This window comes from Alosa pseudoharengus, unplaced genomic scaffold (assembly GCF_046254945.1).
Source record: "Alosa pseudoharengus isolate Yale_2024_CS ecotype anadromous, Long Island Sound unplaced genomic scaffold, YU_APseudo_1.1 YU_APseudo_1.1_scf_7, whole genome shotgun sequence".
NCBI classification, from domain to species: Eukaryota; Metazoa; Chordata; class Actinopteri; order Clupeiformes; family Clupeidae; genus Alosa; species Alosa pseudoharengus.
Genome location: NW_027468859.1, coordinates 5,073,139 through 5,093,428, shown reverse-complemented (window position 1 = coordinate 5,093,428; position 20,290 = coordinate 5,073,139). Strand labels below are relative to the sequence as shown.

The window sequence follows — 20,290 nt, the reverse complement described above, 5'->3', positions numbered from 1 at the left end:
ATCCATTGGACTTGTCTAAATTGCACTGACATGATTACATACTTATGGAATACATGATTTTGTGAAATTACTGTAAAGATTTATCTTTGTTTGGGGTGAACCAGAGATGTAAATGATTTAGTCATGTAACTCCTACTCTGTATGTGTTTTTGGACACATGCCCTTTTTTTTGCTAAAACAGACTTTAGCAAAAAGACATTCAATGTAAAAGTTATTGCACCCAAAAGTAACTTAAATTGGAGTTGTATAACTTTGATCATAAACAACTCTGAATTAGCCTGAACAGAGGCTTATGTGTAAACCCTCTAAAATGGCCATTCATTCAATTTGAATAAGGTAATGCATCCTCTATAGATGTTTTTGAGTATAAAGGTGTACAATGATTACAATGTACACATATAAAGATATAAAAGGCAAAGTAGCAGTAATGTCAGCTTATTCCACCCTACACTATCCCATCCAACCCACCACACACTTAATAAACAACAACAAAATATATAAAATAATATATAAATATATATAAAAGAAAGAATCAAACAAAACCAATCAACAAAATAACTAACCAATATAACACAGGCAATAATAAAATGTTAAAAATAATAAAGATTAGATAAAGACTAATGCTTGTGAGGGAGTTCCGCCAGCTCAAATGTTCTCAGGGCTAATAGCAATAGATGCTATGTAATCTAGAAAGGGTTTCCACTTGTCAGAGTTATTGGAAATGGATATTCCTTTACAACCTAGACTGTTATTGCTTAATGATGACTCACAAATTAAGTTTACAGAAAAACAGCATAAAGTCTGCCTTGCAGGCTTTAGCAAAGAAACTAATTGTGCAGAGGTGGATACCGCCACATACACTTCCTGTTAAAAAATGGCTGTTATACTTTCAGAATGTTATTATGATGGAACTTTCTACTGCAAGAATTCTTAAAGCTAAAATTTCAACACTACAGATGTGGGAAAGAAGTGCAAGGACAGTTAAGGGCACTCCCAAAGGTTTGGAATATCTCGGGCAAGACCAAAGCATACGCACCAGATCGGCTGGTGACCCCTTGCACCTATTACAAGCACCACTTCTATCAGGGTATATCCTGGCTAACTTAGCATAAGGTGTGCTCTATACAAGATCTTGCATTGCAACAGGCCATGCCTAGCACACATGGAGGAAGAGTGAACCAGGTCAAGCATATGCTTCCACTGTGTCTCTGAAATTGAAATGGCCAGGTCCTGTTCCCACATGTTTTTCAAGGCTTTGGTAGGGTCTGTGTGTAAAGTATCCAAGAAGCTATGAATAGTAGAGATGAGGCATCTTTGACTCGAGTTGAGGGATAGGAGAGAGTACATTTTTGACTCAGGGGGATGTTCAGGGAAGTTGGGAAATAGCTTCTGCACAAAGTGTCTAATTTGAAAATACATGAAGAGATGGGCATTAGGTAGATTATATTTAGCTGACAGTTTAGAAAAGGAGAAAAAAAACACCTTTATTGTAGAAGTCATTTACAGTGACAAGACCGTTAGTAGACCAGAGACGAAACGAAGGGTCGGAACGGGATGGAGGAAATAAGTGGTTGTTGGCAACGGTGAAGAATCTATTCAAGCTGAATTGATGGTATTCCAGACTATTGGATTTGTGACATTGTAACTGAGAGGAAATCACTGAGTGAAGTGAGTAATTTGAGAAGGAAAGTTCTGTGTGGACCCAGGGAGTAATCTGAGAAGGAAAGTTCTGTGTGGACCCAGTGAGTAATCTGAGAAGGAAAGTTCTGTGTGGACCCAGGGAGGCTGACTGTCTGCTCCTCCAGAAGAAGGAGTTAATGGCAATCCAGTGTAGGAAAAAAAACAGTTGTGGGCAGAGGAAACAGTTGGCGGGAGTCATAGTTGATGACAACTGAGAGTTGAAATGGCTGAACAGTTAAATAGTTGAATAGTTTAAATTGTTAAATGATTTAATAGGGAATTATTGTAGTGAGGACTTTTATTTTGAAACAGTTGTGGGCAGAGGAAACAGTTGGCAGGAGTTATAGTTGATGACAACTAACAGTTACAATGGCTGAATAGTTAAATCAGGGGTCTCAAACTCCCGACCCGCGGGCCAATTCCCGCGACCTAATGTCAAAATAATAATGTAATTCGGCTCTTGAGGGTTTTTTTTTTTTAATTGCGACAACAACACTGGTTAAAATAGACGATAGCTCCAAGTACGGTGACAAATCTCATTTGTACTCTCCTCCACTAGTTGCTAGACATCCAGAGCTTTGATTCAAGCCCAAATTCGCTGCACAAAGTTTTCAGGAAATACTAACATGCGCGAGAAACACAAAGAGGTGCATTTGTTTGTAATGACGCGGAAGCGATGCAGGCCATAATTTTGCACAAATTGAAGTAGAAATAGGCCGACACCAAATGTTGAAAAAACGTTCTGAAGGAGAATATCTGCCTTTTGGAGATTATGATCGACTATTGATAGTGATTGTCACGGTGCGTCTGTGAATGGAGGTGCGTCTTTGCGTGTATACAATGGTGTCCACTAAGCATGCCATGCTTATTATGACCGCCGCGCAGCGAAGCGGCGGTCATATAGGTTTAGTCAGATTTTTTTTTTTTTTTTTTTTTTTTTCTTTTTCGCATGCCCACATTTCTGTCAATGATTCCCGGGACACTGAAAGACCGGGGTACACGAAACTTGGTGGGCATGTAACCCCACATGGATAGCATGGAACCATCGTTTTTCGTTTTGATCTGTGGCCCCCCCGCTGGACTGGACCCCCCGAAAGGAGGGTAGGGCAGACACAGTTTTCTGTGAATATCTCGAAAACCGTAGGGTTTCGGAGGACCATTTTTTTTTGTATGTTGATCTCAAGGGGCCATGTCAACCCATTCCATAACCACTCATTTCATGTATAGCGCCACCTAGTTAAACACAAAAAAGTAAAAATGAGGTGTTGTAATCGAAGGTATCTGTGACCTAACATAGTCAAAACTGCACGAAATTGGAAGTGTAGGATCATTATGACACCATCTGTATGCACGCCAAGTTTCGTGGAATTCCGTTCATGGGGGGCCACACAATAAATGAATTTATGTTACTATACACCAACTGGCCTGTAGGTGGCCGGAGACAGTTTTCTGTGAATATCTCGAGAACCATAGGGCCTACGAGGTCCACCTTTTTTTGGTATGTTGGTCTTAAGGGGGCATGTCAACCCATTCCATTACCACTTATTTCATGTATAGCGCCACCTAGTTAAAAATTAAAAAGCAAAAAATTAGGTGTTTTCATCACAATATCTTTGGCTGACAAGGTCAAAACTGCACGAAATTAAAAGTGTAGGATCATTATGACACCCTCCAAATGCATGCCACTTTCGTTCATGGGGGGCCTTACAATAAAATAATTTATGTGTACATTTAGTGACCGTACACCAACAAGGATTCCCGGGACACTGAAAGACCGGGGTACACGAAACTTGGTGGGCATGTAACCCCACATGGATAGCATGAAACCATCGTTTTTCATTTTGATCTGTAGCCCCCCCGCTGGACTGGACCCCCCGAACGGAGGGTAGGGCAGACACAGTTCTCTGTGAATATCTTGAGAACTGTAGGGCCTAGGATGACCATTTTTTTACGTATGTTTGCCTCCAGGGGTCATGTTAACCCATTTAATGTGCACACATGTGCACAAACAGATATACACACACACACACATACATTCACAGTAATCATACGTATGACACATACTCACACAGTAGACATATGTACGCTTGCATGCACAGGCACACACACAAGCACGCACACACACACACACACACACACACACACACCCACACACATAACATAAACATAACACAAACAATCAAGAATTTCTCAGAATTATGAACATGCAAGATGGGGGTGGGGTTGTATAAAATGAATTTTACATGTGAAATCTATGAACTAATCATGTTTTGGTACTTGTTGTCTAGCAGATACCAGTGAGAATTGAGTGTGGATAATGCAATTTAGTGAGACAGTTAGAATCATATAGGCCTTTCAGCGTGATTTCTTTTTGTGGAAAAAATGTCCTGGACTGGGCGGCGGTCATATTTTGTACCGCTCTGCGGTACATCTAGTTGATGATCGTGTCTGTAATGGACGTGGTACAGACAGCAGGGGTAGTAAAAATAGGGCTCTGAAGAACTACAGTCACCCATGACAGGAACTGATTTGACCAGTTTACTTTATTGTAGGCCTATAATAAAGGTTTGTGGTTATAGGCTAGTAATAGTTTACTATTGTTGGTTTACATCTTAGGCCTACTGTTCTCTACTTGCCTCTTTGCGCTACATGTCTAGCAAGAAAATTGTTACCGCCAAATTATTTGTAACCCCAGAACTACTGCCTCCAACTGAGTCCTCAACCAAATGCCACTGCCAAAGGTTTTACTTCCAGATCATGGTGTGGATTGGAAAGGAAGGTGACATGAACACAGTATATTGGGGATGGAAACTAGTGGACAATTGGGTCCTGCCAGTTATGACTAGTAAGACTGCTGCCCCAGAAAGCAGATGATCCACTGCATTTGCACGTCTGCCTGCCGAACACAACGGTGCAGTTGCAGGGCATATAGACTACCATGCATGCCTGCTTGTGGAGCATGTCAAGTTGGGAATTGCGAGAATCACTATAATCAACCTCTATGGGAGGAAGAGTATGACGACTAATGGTAAATCTAGTGAAGGTCACAGTGCAAAAAAGTATAAAAGATAAAGCAGAATAAGAGGAAACAACTAAAGAAAACAGAAAAAGATATGTATAAATAAGAAAAGTATTAAAACATATGTAAAAAAAAGAAAAAACCCAAAATGCATTATAAAAAATATATTAAAAACTAAAAAATTAAAGGGGTTAGCGGTACTGAGCCTTCGCGGTTCCAGACCTGTTTTGACTAATTTTACAGTTCCACACAATTCTAATGAATTTATTCTTTATTGGAATCAAAAGAATGGTTATGAACCACAGAAACCACCAACACTTGGTAAAACGATTTGAGAAAGGAGAAATATGCAGTGACTTAAGGGAAATGTACTTATTTTTTCCATAAATATACTTGTAACCAATTGCTTTAATATATAATGGTACTTGTAATCACTTATCTATCATGCAAATATGCTAATTAGAATGTTACATGGCCAAAACATGTACCAGGTACCATTCATGTACCATTATTCCTGGTCTAGGAGGAATACAAAGGAGTAATGGTCATTTTAAGGACCTGATGGCGGCCATTTTGAAAATGGGGCCTTTCTTGGAGTCAAAATTTGGTAAACTTTTAGTATGTTTTTAAGTACATCTGATACTACTATAAACCACTGAGAAACCTTTTGTTAGAATTTTTTTGGGGTCAAACCATATTTGCGGCTGACTATAAAGAAACCCGATTAATCTTTGTGGAAAGCAGCAAAGCTGACCACCGCCAATGCTGTGATCATAATGGGCCATGTCCTATAACATGGGTCTTAGTAGTGCCAATCTTATCACCTTAGAATTCCATCCCAGTAATGATTTTGATTTAATCTATCTTGATTTATGTCCCAATGCTGTGTTGAGTTCTTGAATTTGAAGAAAAGCAATCCTGCGTGGGAACCCTGAGTACGGCTTATCTGGCAAAGTTGATGGTTGCCACTTTCTTTCATGTTATTTAAAACATGAAAATACTGTTTCCTCATGACAAAAAATTACTATCAGAAATATCTCAACCTTCTGACAAAAAATTGATCTGAGATTTCGCTCAGTTCCTAAATAAAAGCTTTTTAAAACTACAACTACAAGCTTTTTAAAATACACTTTTTAGGCTAAGTAAAGGATAAAGGAAATATTTTAACAGAAGAGTGTCAGCATTACCTTTCAGAATGAAATGTCACATTAGTAAAAGTCTAATAGTCCATAATGAAATATTTCTCTCAGATCTGACTTACATAATCCACCTCTCAGTTTTCTGCGTTTCCTATTTGGTTCTTGAGCGTCCCACGCACAGGGTTTGAAGTTTTTTTCCCCCTAAGTACTGCATGCTGTCTTTTATACCTGGCAGTGGCTTTGCTAAGCAGTGGTGATTTTGTATTAGTGGCCAGGAATATGATACAATTCCTCTTTGACAAAAGTATCAAGACAATTATACTGTACCAAAACCTATGGTTCACATGAAATACCACAGCTGAATTATGGAAGTCAGTAGGAAATACTTGCTATTAGTGTATGATTGTAGATTTATGATTCTAGCCTGTAAGGACAATATGCAATATAATGTAGTTTTCTGTTTATAGCAGGTTGAATATGGATTGAAAAACAGGAAGGAAGTTCCTTTGGTCACCTTATGGTACATGCATCTTAGGTCATCATTCATATTATCTGAGAGGTTCCAGGTAAGTATGTCATTACATGTGATTAAGTCATCGCATCTTTACAAATCTAAAAGCATTCCAGCTTGAATCCTCTGACTCATAAAATTAAACACAAACTTTATGACAAATATAGACACTTTGACCAAAGTGAAAACCTTTAACAGAACTATCCTATCTCTCTTAGATACTTTATTTAAAAAAAAACATATTTCCTATGTGTGTCACGCCATATTTCCTGCCTTTAATTCTGCAGAGCTGGTCAAACTAAGGTACTGCGCTCTTCTTTTTCCACAAACTGGAAAAATAAAATGTTGGCTCTATGATATAGGGCTGTGATGAAGATGCCCCAATGTGTTAAATAGATTACCTATTTAGTACATTTTTCCATTTGTGATATTACTGTAAGTAGACTATTTAAAAAGTCCATAAAGTTCATACGGGAAAAGTGTTAAATTCCTTCTGCTAGCCTATAGGGGATTTCCTACAGCAGCCAATCAACAACCAAACCTATTTACAGTTAGCCTGACGAGCCAGACCCACATCAAGATTTATTAGAATTACATAGAATTACATTTGCTGCCACTAGGGTGCGTCTAGGTTTCTAGGTTAATTACAGTACCATTAAATACAAAATCACCAACAAGCAATCAAACTTTGTAGCCAAAAAAACACCACCAATACCATCTACAACAGCATTTCACTTGACTTATCAAGCAGGCACTGTCCTTATCAGTGTTGTGTTTAATTAGGCCACTCCAGAAGGCTTTAAGATTAAAGTGGACATGAAACAGACAGATGTTGAAATATATTTGAGGGAGGAAAATAATGCAATACATGTATTTGTTCATTTTAATTACTTTAAGATTAAAGGTGATAAAATGGGAGGTGAAGCCCATGTGAGGAAATCATCACCTCACTGACATGTGAATCCAGGTGGCTTGAAGGTTGTTTTTGGAATAGACTTAACCACAGATTGTGTGCAGATGTTACTTTCTTTCTGTCTATTTTGTCCACTTCTTCTTTCTGTTGAAACCTTCTGTTGATTTTTTTTACATACACTTTTCATAATAGGCTATCACTTTTCACTGTAATGCCATGGGCTACTGATTACCTACCACAACATCTATTAAACTATTTGAAAGAGTTCATATTTAGCTTTTATCATTGGCAATTAAAATATGTGTAAAACATAACATTTACCTCTGGTGAAGACACACACACACACACACACACACACACACACACACACACACACACACACACACATATGCGTCCAGAACTACAACTTTTTTTAAAGTTAACTGCACTAAAGCCAGCAGAAATGGCACAAGTTTAGCTCCCCCACCCTCAGAGGCAAATAGTACTAAAGCGATTAATCTGCACATAACCATTCAACAGGAAACTGAACTTAAGCATTGCAATGTCACATATCAACTAATTCCAGCCTATCAGCTGACTGTGATTTAATAATCCACCGGGGTTTGCCAGGAGGGGTTGGGTGGTTAATTTAACACTAATCTGATCCATGCTAGTTTCAAATCTTAAGCAATTTGTTGTCACTGACATAGAGCGTGACTGACTCAGAGCCTTTATATGGCTCTGAACTGACTGATATGTGGTGGCCATTTATTTTAACTGTTAGTAGCAGATTGCAATGTGAAAACTACTTTTGGTCTGAGACTCAGATTAATAACATGTACATTGTACAGTATGTTCACTTTTGTTCCTGTCTGTCATGCTGTTTTAAAAAGACTTGTTGACTGGATGCATGGACATTGCAGCCTATAGGTGATAAGAATATTTTATTGGAAATGTACACACACACACACACACATACACACACACACACACACACACACACACATGGTTCGAATTAGGGGGGGTATTGGGGGAGGTCCAAGATAAGACTTGGACCCTCCCAAAAGGGATGAAAATAATAGTTTGGGGGGTACTGAAAAAAAATAATAAAATGTAATGTTATCCAATATTGCATGTAATTAAATGCAGTATTACCATCACATACCAACAATTCAGGATATAATCTAATGAAATACGATTTTCAAACCCTCACCCCCATTGGGCTGTACCATTTCTCTGGTACGTTCAGACTGTGTTCTTTGCCATAATATAATACTGACGAATTAAAACAAATGCACAGTGTAGGCTGCTAAAGCCTGATATACAAATGGGTTAACAAGCGGTGGCCAACTGGCCATTTGTCTAATATTTCACTGCCTTTGTAACATAGTGATACCCAACCTTAGAAAAACATTGAGTAGCAAGATCGCTATGGTTTAACAGGAGGTCTCTCTTCCACTCAGCGGCCACGACCATCGCTGCTGCTTAGCTTAAAAATCTGGCCTACAATCACACGCCATAGGAGGAGTTCCATAGATATACTGACAAAGGGAGATGTTTAATGAGGCAATTTATCATGTCAAGAGGGAATCTGCACTAATATTCAGGGAATTTTGCATGTAGATTAGTGGTTCTCAACCTTTTTTAAGCAAATGCCCATACATCCATAACTGCAACGTTAGCCTACCTGCAGTTTGTTTGAAACGCTACGTGAACATAATCAATTGGACCTGAAATGTCTTTCCTCGTTGCCATTATTAGAGTTCAGCCTTTCTTAAAAGCGTGTTGCTGCACAAACGTTTTGTGATATAACACCAGGCGCACATTAGCCTATATGAATTGCCTACTAGGCTACATTATATGAATTGCCTAGGCTAAACAACGTGAAGATTTTTGTTTTCCAACCGTGAACAAGTCATTTTTTTTATTTGCTTGATGTTTGGTAGGCTTAGGCTATCCAAGAAAAACGAATCAAATGATCTAAAGGCAGGCCTTGTTTTAGGCTAGTTGTACTTGGCTATTAAACGGGAGACTTTCTGTGGCTCATCTGTAAACAATTCTGCGTCTTAAATTTAAGTTGTATGTTTGCCATTTCCGTGCTATTGGTCTGTATGCATTTCCATGTTTGCATTGCACTGCTATACCAAAAATATGTTTTGACTGTGGCGCGCAATTTTTCACACAGGGAGCACCTTGAAACCCAAATTCAATCCTTCCCTGTATATTGTGCTTGCTAGTATGACTAGCTTCTTCACAAGTGTGAAATCATGTGTGTAAGCCTATATAAAATGGAGAGTGACGTCGCCAGTCGAAATAGCTGTACCCCCCGAAGCTCACAGTATAATTCGGACACTGCACACACACACACAGAAAAAGGCCTTCTCAAACTCAAACTTTTGTAGACATCAGTTCCTTAGTTCACATTTTTTTGCATATATTACATGCATGACATCTCTGATAAGAGAGAGCCGTTTGGCTTGGCATCTAATCTAAATATAATAATTTCATTTACGCCTAACTCGTCGTTTTACAGTATTCAGTTCTGGTTGTAGACTATATTTTTGAGCGTTGGGTATGCACCAGGTGTGCTAACAATCAATGGAGAACACTGAATGTGTTACAGTAATTCTCACTTCCCGAGGTTTGAGAAAACACTAGCAATACTTGTTTGGTTATGTTTAGCCCGCCACTACTGTGTAAGCTACGTCTGTGGGTGATAAAAAGGGATCTCACCTATATGTGGGTGGTTCAGTTTTTCATTTCCTCTTTTACGCATGGATAGGCTACACATAAAGTTGCAGCGGAGAGTACTTGGAGGGAAAAAACCTTCGCGCGAGTTTTGTATAAAGCCTATAAGTTCAGCTCATGGGTCGCTTATTACACCAACAATCTCGGAATACTTTCTTGAAGTTAAAACGGTGAATGTTGTTCGAATAAAACGCCTGTGAACTGACCACTGTAGTTCGTATGGCTGATAAAGGACCAATACTGACTTCAGGTATCATTTTTTACCTGTCAATTGGAGCAGCAATATTTCAAATACTAGAAGAGCCAAATTGGAAGTCAGCCGTAGCTGATTATGAAATTAAAAAGGACAAACTTCTCCAAAAATATCCTTGTTTGTCGAAGGAAAATCTGGAGGAGATTGTGAAGGTATGACCTGCTAATATTTCGAAGGAATTTAGTCTGAAGGTGTATCTTGAATAGGCTATTACAGTGTAGAAACAAACTTTTGGATAGGCTATTGCAATGTTAAGAAAACACTTTTGGATCACACACGTTGTTTCCTATGTTGCTAAAAAATCATGTTCGTTTCGGAGAAATTTGAGCTGTTCTATTGTTTAACTCCCCTTTGCATTTGAACTAAACATACCGATTTCTTACAGAATAGAAAAAGAAAACTTTAAGTAAACCTCGAAGCAAGTAACAAACTGGCCATGACAGTAGCCGTAATAATAGTAGCCCAAACTGGTTCCTTGTCAGGTTTCACACATTGTATATCCATGAGAAAGAGTTAACAGCAACAAGGAATTGAATTCCAAATGTTAAAGTTGGTTTGTAATCTAGTAAGTTATTAACAGTTGGCTTCCCTAAGAATTACTATTAACTGACAATGTGAAGGGTGGGTTACTAATTTTAGAGTTAATCAGAGATCAACCCCCCTTGTGTTTCATGAGAAGGGTTGGGAATTTTAGTTGTTGGCGAGTCTCAACTCTGCATTGACTTGCCCAAGTCAGCCATAGCAGGATTACTCTGTGACTGGGCGTGTTCTGTTTTCCTTTGAGCAAAACCAAGGAGGAGAAGACACGCCACAGAGGAATTTGCTTAGGGCGTGCGGGCTCCGTTTACGTCAGTAAGCATTGTGAAACGGGCTTTCCTTTAACAAGTGTCAAGGGCGCTCTTGGCAGTGGTCTTCTAATGGCACGGACAGACGAGAGAGAACATGCTGGCAGGAACATCAGGAAGAACGGCCCTCCGAAAATAGGGACAGCAGTTAAATATCTAACTGAAACCCTTCCAAACATCCTTCCTGGGGCCTGTCTTTTCCCTGTCGCGTGATATACATAATATAATTAATAGAGGATGTCTAATATATAGTAAAGAATTCTTTGAGCCATGAGAGGGAAGCCCCATGGATTCTACACGCTACTGGTTATGTTGGCAACAGTACTGTCACTGATGTGCACTTCCTGTCATCATTTCATGCACGCCTGTTATGCCCTCACTGTTTACTTCAATGTTTCCCAGGCCGTGACGGAGTCTGCTGGACAAGGCGTGTCCATCGCAAGCAAAAACTCTTTCAATAACTGGAACTGGCAGAATTCCGTGATATTCGCTGCCACTGTAATAACAACAATAGGTGAATACATCGCATGTGAATTCTAAATGTACCACTTGAACACTTATAAAACTGACTGCACCATTTAGGCAGTGTGTTTTTTTTTCCTGAATCCACTCTACAGTTGTCCTTGAAGTGATATCAACCTCTCTCCTATTCCTATGAAAATCCTCTTCTCTCGCCCTGGCCCCTATAGGTTATGGCAACGTGGCCCCTAAAACAGTGGGGGGTCGGGTGTTCTGTATCCTGTATGGACTGTGTGGCATTCCCCTCTGCCTCACATGGATCAGTGAGGTTGGCACGTTCTTCAGCGGTCGCACCAAACGCATCAGCCAGGTGCTGTTACGGAGAGGCCTTACACCAGTGAGTTATTAGCAGTATGAGTTTGTGTGTCTGTGTTCATTCATGTGTGATTCTGTAATTATGACCGCCGCGCAGCGAAGCGGCGGTCATGTAGGTTTAGTCAGATTTTTTTTTTTTTTTTTTTTTTCGCATGTCCAAATTTTCGTCAAGGATTCCCGGGACACTGTAAGACCGGGGTACACGCATGTAACCCCACATGGATAGCATGGAACCACCTTTTTTCGTTTTGATCTGTAGCTGGACTGGACCCCCGAAAGGAGGGTAGGGCAGACACAGTTTTCTGTGAATATCTCGAGAACTGTAGGGTTTAGGAGGACCATTTTTTTTGTATGTTGATCTAAAAGGGCCATGTCAACCCATTCCATAACCACTCATTTCATGTATAGCGCCACCTAGTTAAACACAAAAAAGTAAAAATGAGGTGTTGTAATCGCAGGTATCTGTGACCTAACATAGTCAAAACTGCACGAAATTGGAAGTGTAGGATCATTATGACACCCTCTGAATGCACGCCAAGTTTCGTGGAATTCCGTTCATGGGGGGCCACACAATAAATTAATTTATGTTACTATACACCAACTGGCCTGTAGGTGGCCGGAGACAGTTTTCTGTGAATATCTCGAGAACCGTAGGGCCTAAGAGGTCCACCTTTTTTTTGTATGTTGGTCTTAAGAGGGCATGTCAACCTATCCCATTACCACTTATTTCATGTATAGCGCCACCTAGTTAAAAATTAAAAAGCAAAACACCCACACACACATAAACATAAACATGTACACGCACACATGCACACAATTCAAGAATTTCTCAGAATTATGAACAGGCAAGATGGGGGTGGGGTTGTATAAAATGTATTTTACATGTGAAATCTATGAACTAATCATGTTTTGGTACTTGTTGTCTAGCAGATACCAGTGAGAATTGAGTGTGCATAATGCAATTCACTGAGACAGTTAGAATCATATATGCCTTTCAGCGTGACTTATTTTTGTGGAAAACATGTGCTGGACTGGGTGGCGGTCATATTTTGTACCGCTCTGCGGTACATCTAGTTTTCCACATAGCTGTCTCGTTATGGGTGTTTGGTGCAAATAACACACAGGTCATTTAATGTTTTGATGTTTTCGTGACTCACTCTACAACATAGTTTACTGTGGAAAGGCATTTATTGAAAAGAGTTGAATTGTGTGGCAGTTTTCATAATTATACTAAAGATTTTTTTTGTAAAGCCAACATCTGGACCTACAGTATGTTGACAGATTCTGTTGTCGAATTAATGTTAACTAAACAGTTTTCAACAGCATGCTAGACTGTGATTAATGCATGTTGTTGCATTGCCTTTTCATTGAAAAGTTCCTGATTTCATTGCATGTCCATCGAAGCACATGAATGTAATTATGTGCATTTTAAACATTTTCAGAGAAAAGTCCAATGTACCTGCATTGCCCTGTTCTTATTATGGGGTTTGATATTCCACCTGGTCATCCCTCCATTTGTGTTTATGGACATTGAGGGATGGTCTTATCTGGAGGGATTTCACTTCTGCTTCACCACTCTCACCACAGTGGGCTTCGGGGACTTTGTTGCAGGTACTGCAGATTTTTTTTTTTCTTTGACGGGTGGGGCATGAATTCTTCTAAAAATGCTTAAATGTGTGCATCTTCAATGCATCCTAAGACCTGTTCAGACATGGATGCAATTGTTAACTGTGGGCAATGTGCCATCCTATTGGTAATTCTGTCAGGAATGTTGTTAGACTTGCAAACATTTACATATTCTGGCAAGCATTGGTATTGGATACAAAAGAAGCATGTCCTGTCTCCAGTCCTATTGAATATGTATGCACCATAGTTGAAAACAGTAGTGTGTTTTGAATTTAAAGTTACAAGGCTCAGACATGTAACTACAGTTTTACAAGGTTACAAGACTGGTGCTAGCACATGTAGGCTAAAGGGACCTACATTGTGTGCAAATCCTCTAGGGCTGTATATTTACAACTAAACAGACAGGACAAGCTCACCCACCATCACGCTCCTCTTCTGTGTGTATTGTTTGCATATGGTGACTCACTGTTATTTGGAAAGACTTCATTTTTTAAACAGCTAGAATAGCATGTGTCAGAGTTATTAAAAGACCAGTGCACAATGCATCATGGCATCAGGTAGCTTACGCTATAAGGAGTTAATGGAAAGCCCTGCATTTTGTGCCTAGGTGCAGCCTGAAACAGGCACAGACCTAGACCATTTTTCTGCAACAGTTAGCTTCCACTGTAATCAATGGAACTGGCTACACCTGACGTGCAAACAAATTAGACCTGTCTTTCAAAACTACTTTCACGCTCGGCGAACAGACCCCTTTAGTTGCATGTCTGGTCTAGCCTGTCTGTAGCGTATGGCGCAGTGTCCAAGGACTTTGCTAATAGCACTGAAATTGGGCAGTGCTATGGAATGTGCACCAACCAAGTAATAGTGATCCCATCAAATTGGGGGAAAATACTTTATTGAGTGACAATTAAAAGCATAACAATGACAAAAACACTGTGTTTCAATGCAACTTGAATTTATAATGGCTGATTATTGCTGTGTTATTAGTAGCCAACATAGCCTACTTGCAGTGTTAGTCAGTTGTTTATTTGGAACAGGTTGCTAAGGAAACAAAATGTTATGCTGTCAACCCGCCATCCCAGATAGCAAGAGGCTGGCAGACCACTGTCGGCCCACTGGGGGCAGATCTGATGGTCCGCTGGCGGGTTGCAGACAAATGGCCCAATATTTTGCCACTATTGGTCTAAAAATATTTTTCTTCAAAGTCTTTTACTTCAGCAAGTCATTCTATGTGTATTCAGACCAGCAGACCAGGCTTAGCAAAGAAAGCAGGAGCACTCAATTTTCAACACTAAATTCAAATCACAAACTCAGAATGCAGGTAAATGGAGTTGAGATATGCTTTTCCATGCTCGACCAGTGTACTCTACTCCACATATCTATGCTGTTTCAAGTGTGTTTCAGGATGAGGTCGTCCGGCCACAGTGCCATGCCCATTTTCATGACGTCATCTCAGACATACGCTATTTCAACCAAATCTTGCCAAATGGTTGAACAAAGATGACAGCTTGAAACAGAAAATTGCAGATTCATAGTTCTCATAACAAGTGCTTCTGACAACTGCTGGAAAAATGAAGTTCTATTACACATTACTTAATGTTATTATATTTTCATGTGTCAGGTGTGGACCCAGACATCGAATACCCAACTCTGTACCGGTTTACTGTAGAGGTTTGGATCTTCATGGGACTGGCCTGGCTGTCCTTGTTCTTCAGCTGGAATGTCTACATGGTGGTGGAGGCCCACAAGGTGTTTAAGAAGCGCCGGTACCAGCGGCGGCACCGATTCTCCCTTGAGAACCTCCGACAGCACGAGGAGACTCAGGTGTCGGTCCACTCGCATGGCGTGGCCGAGCCGAAGCCCAGTGTCATCGACATCTTCAACTACCTGACAGTGCGGGAGGAGGACTATGGTGCCATCATCAAGCAGATCGGCTCCGAGCCCAATACGGAGAGGAAGAAAAAGAAGAAGAAGGTGACCATCCAGGAGGTGACCATCCAGGACGTGCCACGGTCCAAGAGCTGCAACGACATCCTCAACGACATGGGCATCATCATGACGCTCGAGCAGTCGCCCCGCCTCAAGCGGCGCTTCAGCATCAGCGACAACATCTTCTCCATCGTCTCCATGGCCAAAGGGTCAATAGTGCCCGACACAGAGCACGACGAGAACCAGGTTCTCCTGGAGGACTCAGGTGAAGACCAGAGCCCAGAGGGAAACTCCCCAGAGCGCAGCTCACCGCAGCAGGAGGACACTGCTAAACGCTGGTGCTCGTGGGACAGCACAGAACCCAACCCAACATCAACACGCCAAAATGGCACGGCAGAACAGGAAGTGAAGACAAATAAAGAGGAAGTGGAGGATGGCAGTGAGAACAGGTTCACTGTGAGTAAAGTGGCAGAAGATGCTCTTAAAGAAGAGGAGGAGGGTGAAGGATGACATTGAAGTAGGCTGAACACCTCTGTGTTTAAAACTCTGGTATATTTCCAGCTGGTTGCTTTTGCTGTGCACATTCACATTAGCATAGAAGCTTTATACAGCAAATATTACAGCGCTCAGATTCTGAACATCTCTTGGAAGACTTTTGTTAAGCGCTGGTCCAGATAACTAGATTGTGTAACTGTTATATCATCCCATAAATTTGTGGCCTGAAAAATACCAATAATGACATACTCCTGCCATTTGGTAGTGAAAGATCTGATTTGTGTGACAACAGATATTTAAGCCCCAACTTTATAACTGAATTAGAATCACAAGTTTTGAGTTTGATGGAGTTCTTGCTCTAGTGGTGCCAAGGACTGCATATGCTTAATCTCCTATGTTTCAGTTTACAAGAGCGTCTTGGTTGTTCTTGTCTCACAAAATATTGTTTTTTCGGGTTTTCAGGTAGTGGGAGTGAATCAGGTATGAGCCCAGAAACACCATGAGCATTTTGAGCTAAATGTTATTTTTAGACATAAGAATTGTTTCTTTAACACACATTCACAAGTTATCAGTTAATGAAGTGATCTGAAGTCACTGTCAACATACTTTTAGCAAGGGTGACCTTTTCAACCAAATATTCTTGATTGAGAGCCTATGGTTAGCTTGGCAGATTCTTGTCTGAATGAAACTTCTTGTAAACACTGGAACTGTTGCCAAGTATAGTCAGGACCAGATTTCAGGATTCTGTAACCCTCTAGGCATTTTTGAGGAAAAGTTGTTATACAGCATTTTTAGATAGTTCAAATTTTCCTTAATACAAATCCACCATATAACATTTTTTTAGGTCCCCAGTTTCTCGGAATTTTCATTCAAAAATAGATGCCTTGCACTCAGGTGAGAAAAATACTGGTAGATAGGGTAACATTTTAAACTTTTATGTATCACCACAAAACTTTCCCAGTTTGTCACTTACATTAAGACAAGTATTTTTTGTATTACAAGTTTTCTGAAATGTAATGTTTAAATATGCAAATGAGGCTTAATCTACTGAAATATGCCCTAATATGCATACATTTCCAAATTTGACACGTACACATTGGATGAAGCCATTTGAGGGTAAAAGTTGTTATACATGATATTTTGAAGGTTCAATGTCTCCTGAATATAAATCCACTATATAACATATTCATTAGGGTACCAGTTCTTAATATTTTGTACTGAAACAATTTGCGTGTCAGACACTTTCAAAACACCACCGTATGAATGGGGCAAAAAAAACAAAACATAGATATCACCGTAAAACTCAGTTTTCTGATATGTTATTTTTACTTATTATTGATTCATACAAGTATCACATGACATTCTGCATTTGCAAGCAGCAGTACATGGGTTAGGCTTACAACTGCATCTAGCTGTCTTGCATCCTTTAGTGCAACCACAGGAGATAAACTCCTCACAAGCATCCGGAACCGGAGGTAGTGACATGAGTTGAGGAACAAGTGAACTTTTCTCCATTTTCCATCCCATGGTCTCAGGGGGTGGCAGAATTGGCTGCTGCATGTGGGCCTGCCGCCAAACCAAAGCCTGGAAGTGAGAACGCTGAATGTGGAAGTAGAGAGAATCTCTGGTTGGTGGCAGTGTTTCTTTTGTCATGCCCTTCACAAACATGCTTACTTGAACGTCGTTGATGTTGTCAACATTCATTTCTCCATACAGTTTGCAGAAAAAACGTTCTACATTCTGAATGGTGAGTTCACTAAGATCAGGACCTTCACCAAGCCCCTTTAACAGATGATGATGCTGTACAAATACATCCCAACATGACTTTTTTGTGCGTCCAGCAATGTACGAAGTCACTTCCAGTCAAGCGCATGAAAACCTGGAAGCAGATCGAGGACCTGTGGTTCCATCTGCAAATGTACTTTCTGTCCTTTGCTGTACCTGCCTTTATCCAGATCATGTGGAAATGGGCAATCAGCAGTACCAAGATGTCGGTGTCTCTCGCTGAGACAACAATATGTGATGCGTCGCTTCTAATGCAGTGAAGAACAATTCTTGTGTCTGCTTCTTCATGCTTGGCTTCCAAGCAGTCAGTGTTAAAGGTTGAATTAGAGGCTTCAACTCTCTCTTCATCACTGAAGCCACCTGCAGCAACTATGATCTTATTTGCTGGAGCCCCAACAATCAGCTGTTGGGATAAAAAGTGTGCAAGATCAGCCTTGTTGTCTCTATGAGCAATAAAGTTCTCCCACTTTGCAGGAAGAGACAAATCTCTGCTCTCAATTGGTCTTCTGATTGCCACCAAGCCTCTTCCACGGCGCTTTTGTGTTCCACTTTTGATAGAATGTGTGTGGTAGCGATCAAACAAAACATCAATTCGCTGGAATTGTGCTCCACTTCTGAGAACAGATTCCACAAAAACATCAGCAAGGTCCCCAAAACTCTTTGCTGCTTGTGGCTTTCCAATGGCAATGACCAGAGCTTGACCATCAATGATGAGCATTGGTTCATCCCGAAGGTCTCTGTTATCAAGGTGGTTGGGACATGGAATGCCAGCAGCTAGAATCTTAGTAAACACTGCCTTTGAACCTGAACGAAGCTGTCCATTTACATCTGCCAGAGACAAGGGCACAACAAATAGTTCATGCATCATAATGCTGTCAAGATTGACTGGGCCCTGCATTATATGCAGCAATGAGGCATTGCAGAATGTTTCGGTCTGCCTTGACAGTTTTCACCTTTCCAGTTTTTAGATCTGACTTCTTAACTTCAAACAAAGACGCAAACGTTAAATACTTGTTCTTTTTAAGTTTGTCCCTGAACGAGATTCTCCCCCCTCCCCCAGATGGCAACAGCCTCTCAACAACAAATGTATCTAATTGACTTTGACCTTTCTGTGGTGCTGTCAACAGCTCGCTTTCAATATCCTGCATGGCCAAGTCTTTGTTTGCAATGTGTTGCAGGGTCTGGGACAGGTTGGCAAAGAAAAGGCCAAACCTCTGCAAGATTGCAAGCAAAGCATCTTCATCTGCATTGTCCCGTTTCATTCGGACTTTTGTTGTTTCACTATGGATGTAGTTATCATCTGGTCCCTGGCCAAAAGCAACTTTAGTGTCATGGGCAAGGCTGGATCGGAGGTTGAAAGACAGAGCCCACCTACTTAGTGCTGAGGATGTCTTTGTGTTTCCAACAATGCCTCTGCCTTTCTTTCCAATACACCATAGCCACTCCTGACTATGATCAGGGTCCACTTGGTTGAAGCGGTGACTACAAAATTTCCGGCATCAAACTCCGTTTTTACTGGTTTAGGAAGTTGGTGCTTTTCATTCAGGTAGATAGTGCCCCACCGTGCATAATTGATGTGGGCAAAAGGGCAACATTTTCTGGAATGCACAACGGTGCAGATCCCAGATTCCATCCCTCTGTGCACGAATGCATAATGCTCGAGTTATGTAGGAAGCCTGATAATAGTACAAGCAAAGTGTCCAGTTGTGTCAAGCCGCCTTAGTATTTTAAAACTAGCCATTTTGATGCGATCATAGTAGTACCCCTAGCCTAAGTTTGGAAATGTGTGCATATTAGTGCATATTTCAGTAGATTAAGCCTCATTTGCATATTTAAACATTACATTTCAGAAAACTTGTAATACAAAAAATACTTGTCTTAATGTAAGACACCAACTGGGAAAGTTTTGTGGTGATACATAGAAGTTTTTTTTTTTTTTCCTATCTACCAGTATTTTCTCGCCTGAGAGCAAGGCATCCATTTTTAAATGAAAATTCCGAGAAACTGGGGACCTAAAAAAAATTTTATACGGTGGATTTGTATTTAGGACCCTTTGAACTGTCTAAAAATGCTGTATAACAATGTTTCCTCAAAAATGCAATTGATGCTTCATCCAATGTGTACGTGTCAAGTTTGGAAATGTGTGCATATTAGCGCATATTTCAGTAGATTAAGCCTCATTTGCATATTTAAACATTACATTTCAGAAAACTTGTAATACAAAAAATACTTGTCTTAATGTAAGTGACAATCTGGGAAAGTTTTGTGGTGATCCATAAAGGTTTACATTTTTACCCTATCTACCAGTATTTTCTCGCCTGAGAGCAAGGCATCCATTTTTGAAGGAAAATTTGTATTTAGGACCCTTTGAACTATCTAAAAATGCTGTATAACAACTTTTCCTCAAAAATGCCTACTGCCTCTTTTCTGAGGCCTTTTTTCAATGTTTGGGCCAGACTAGTATGGACTTGTGCAAGGGAGGAGCTCCTGACATACTCAAGTGCTTGCATTTTCGAAAAAGGATTCTTCAAAGT

General features: G+C 40.3%; 1 protein-coding gene across 1 annotated transcript; it reads left to right on the top strand.

Moving 5' to 3' along the window:
- The first annotated feature begins 10,001 nt into the window (after nt 1–10,001).
- Nucleotides 10,002–20,050, top strand: kcnk5b (potassium channel, subfamily K, member 5b). Its single transcript, XM_076271805.1, has 5 exons — nt 10,002–10,394; nt 11,490–11,601; nt 11,777–11,943; nt 13,364–13,532; nt 15,169–20,050. The coding sequence occupies exons 1-5, from the start codon at nt 10,209–10,211 to the stop codon at nt 15,984–15,986; spliced, it is 1,452 nt and encodes a 483-aa protein (XP_076127920.1). The 5' UTR covers nt 10,002–10,208; the 3' UTR covers nt 15,987–20,050.
- The last annotated feature ends 240 nt before the right edge of the window (nt 20,051–20,290 follow it).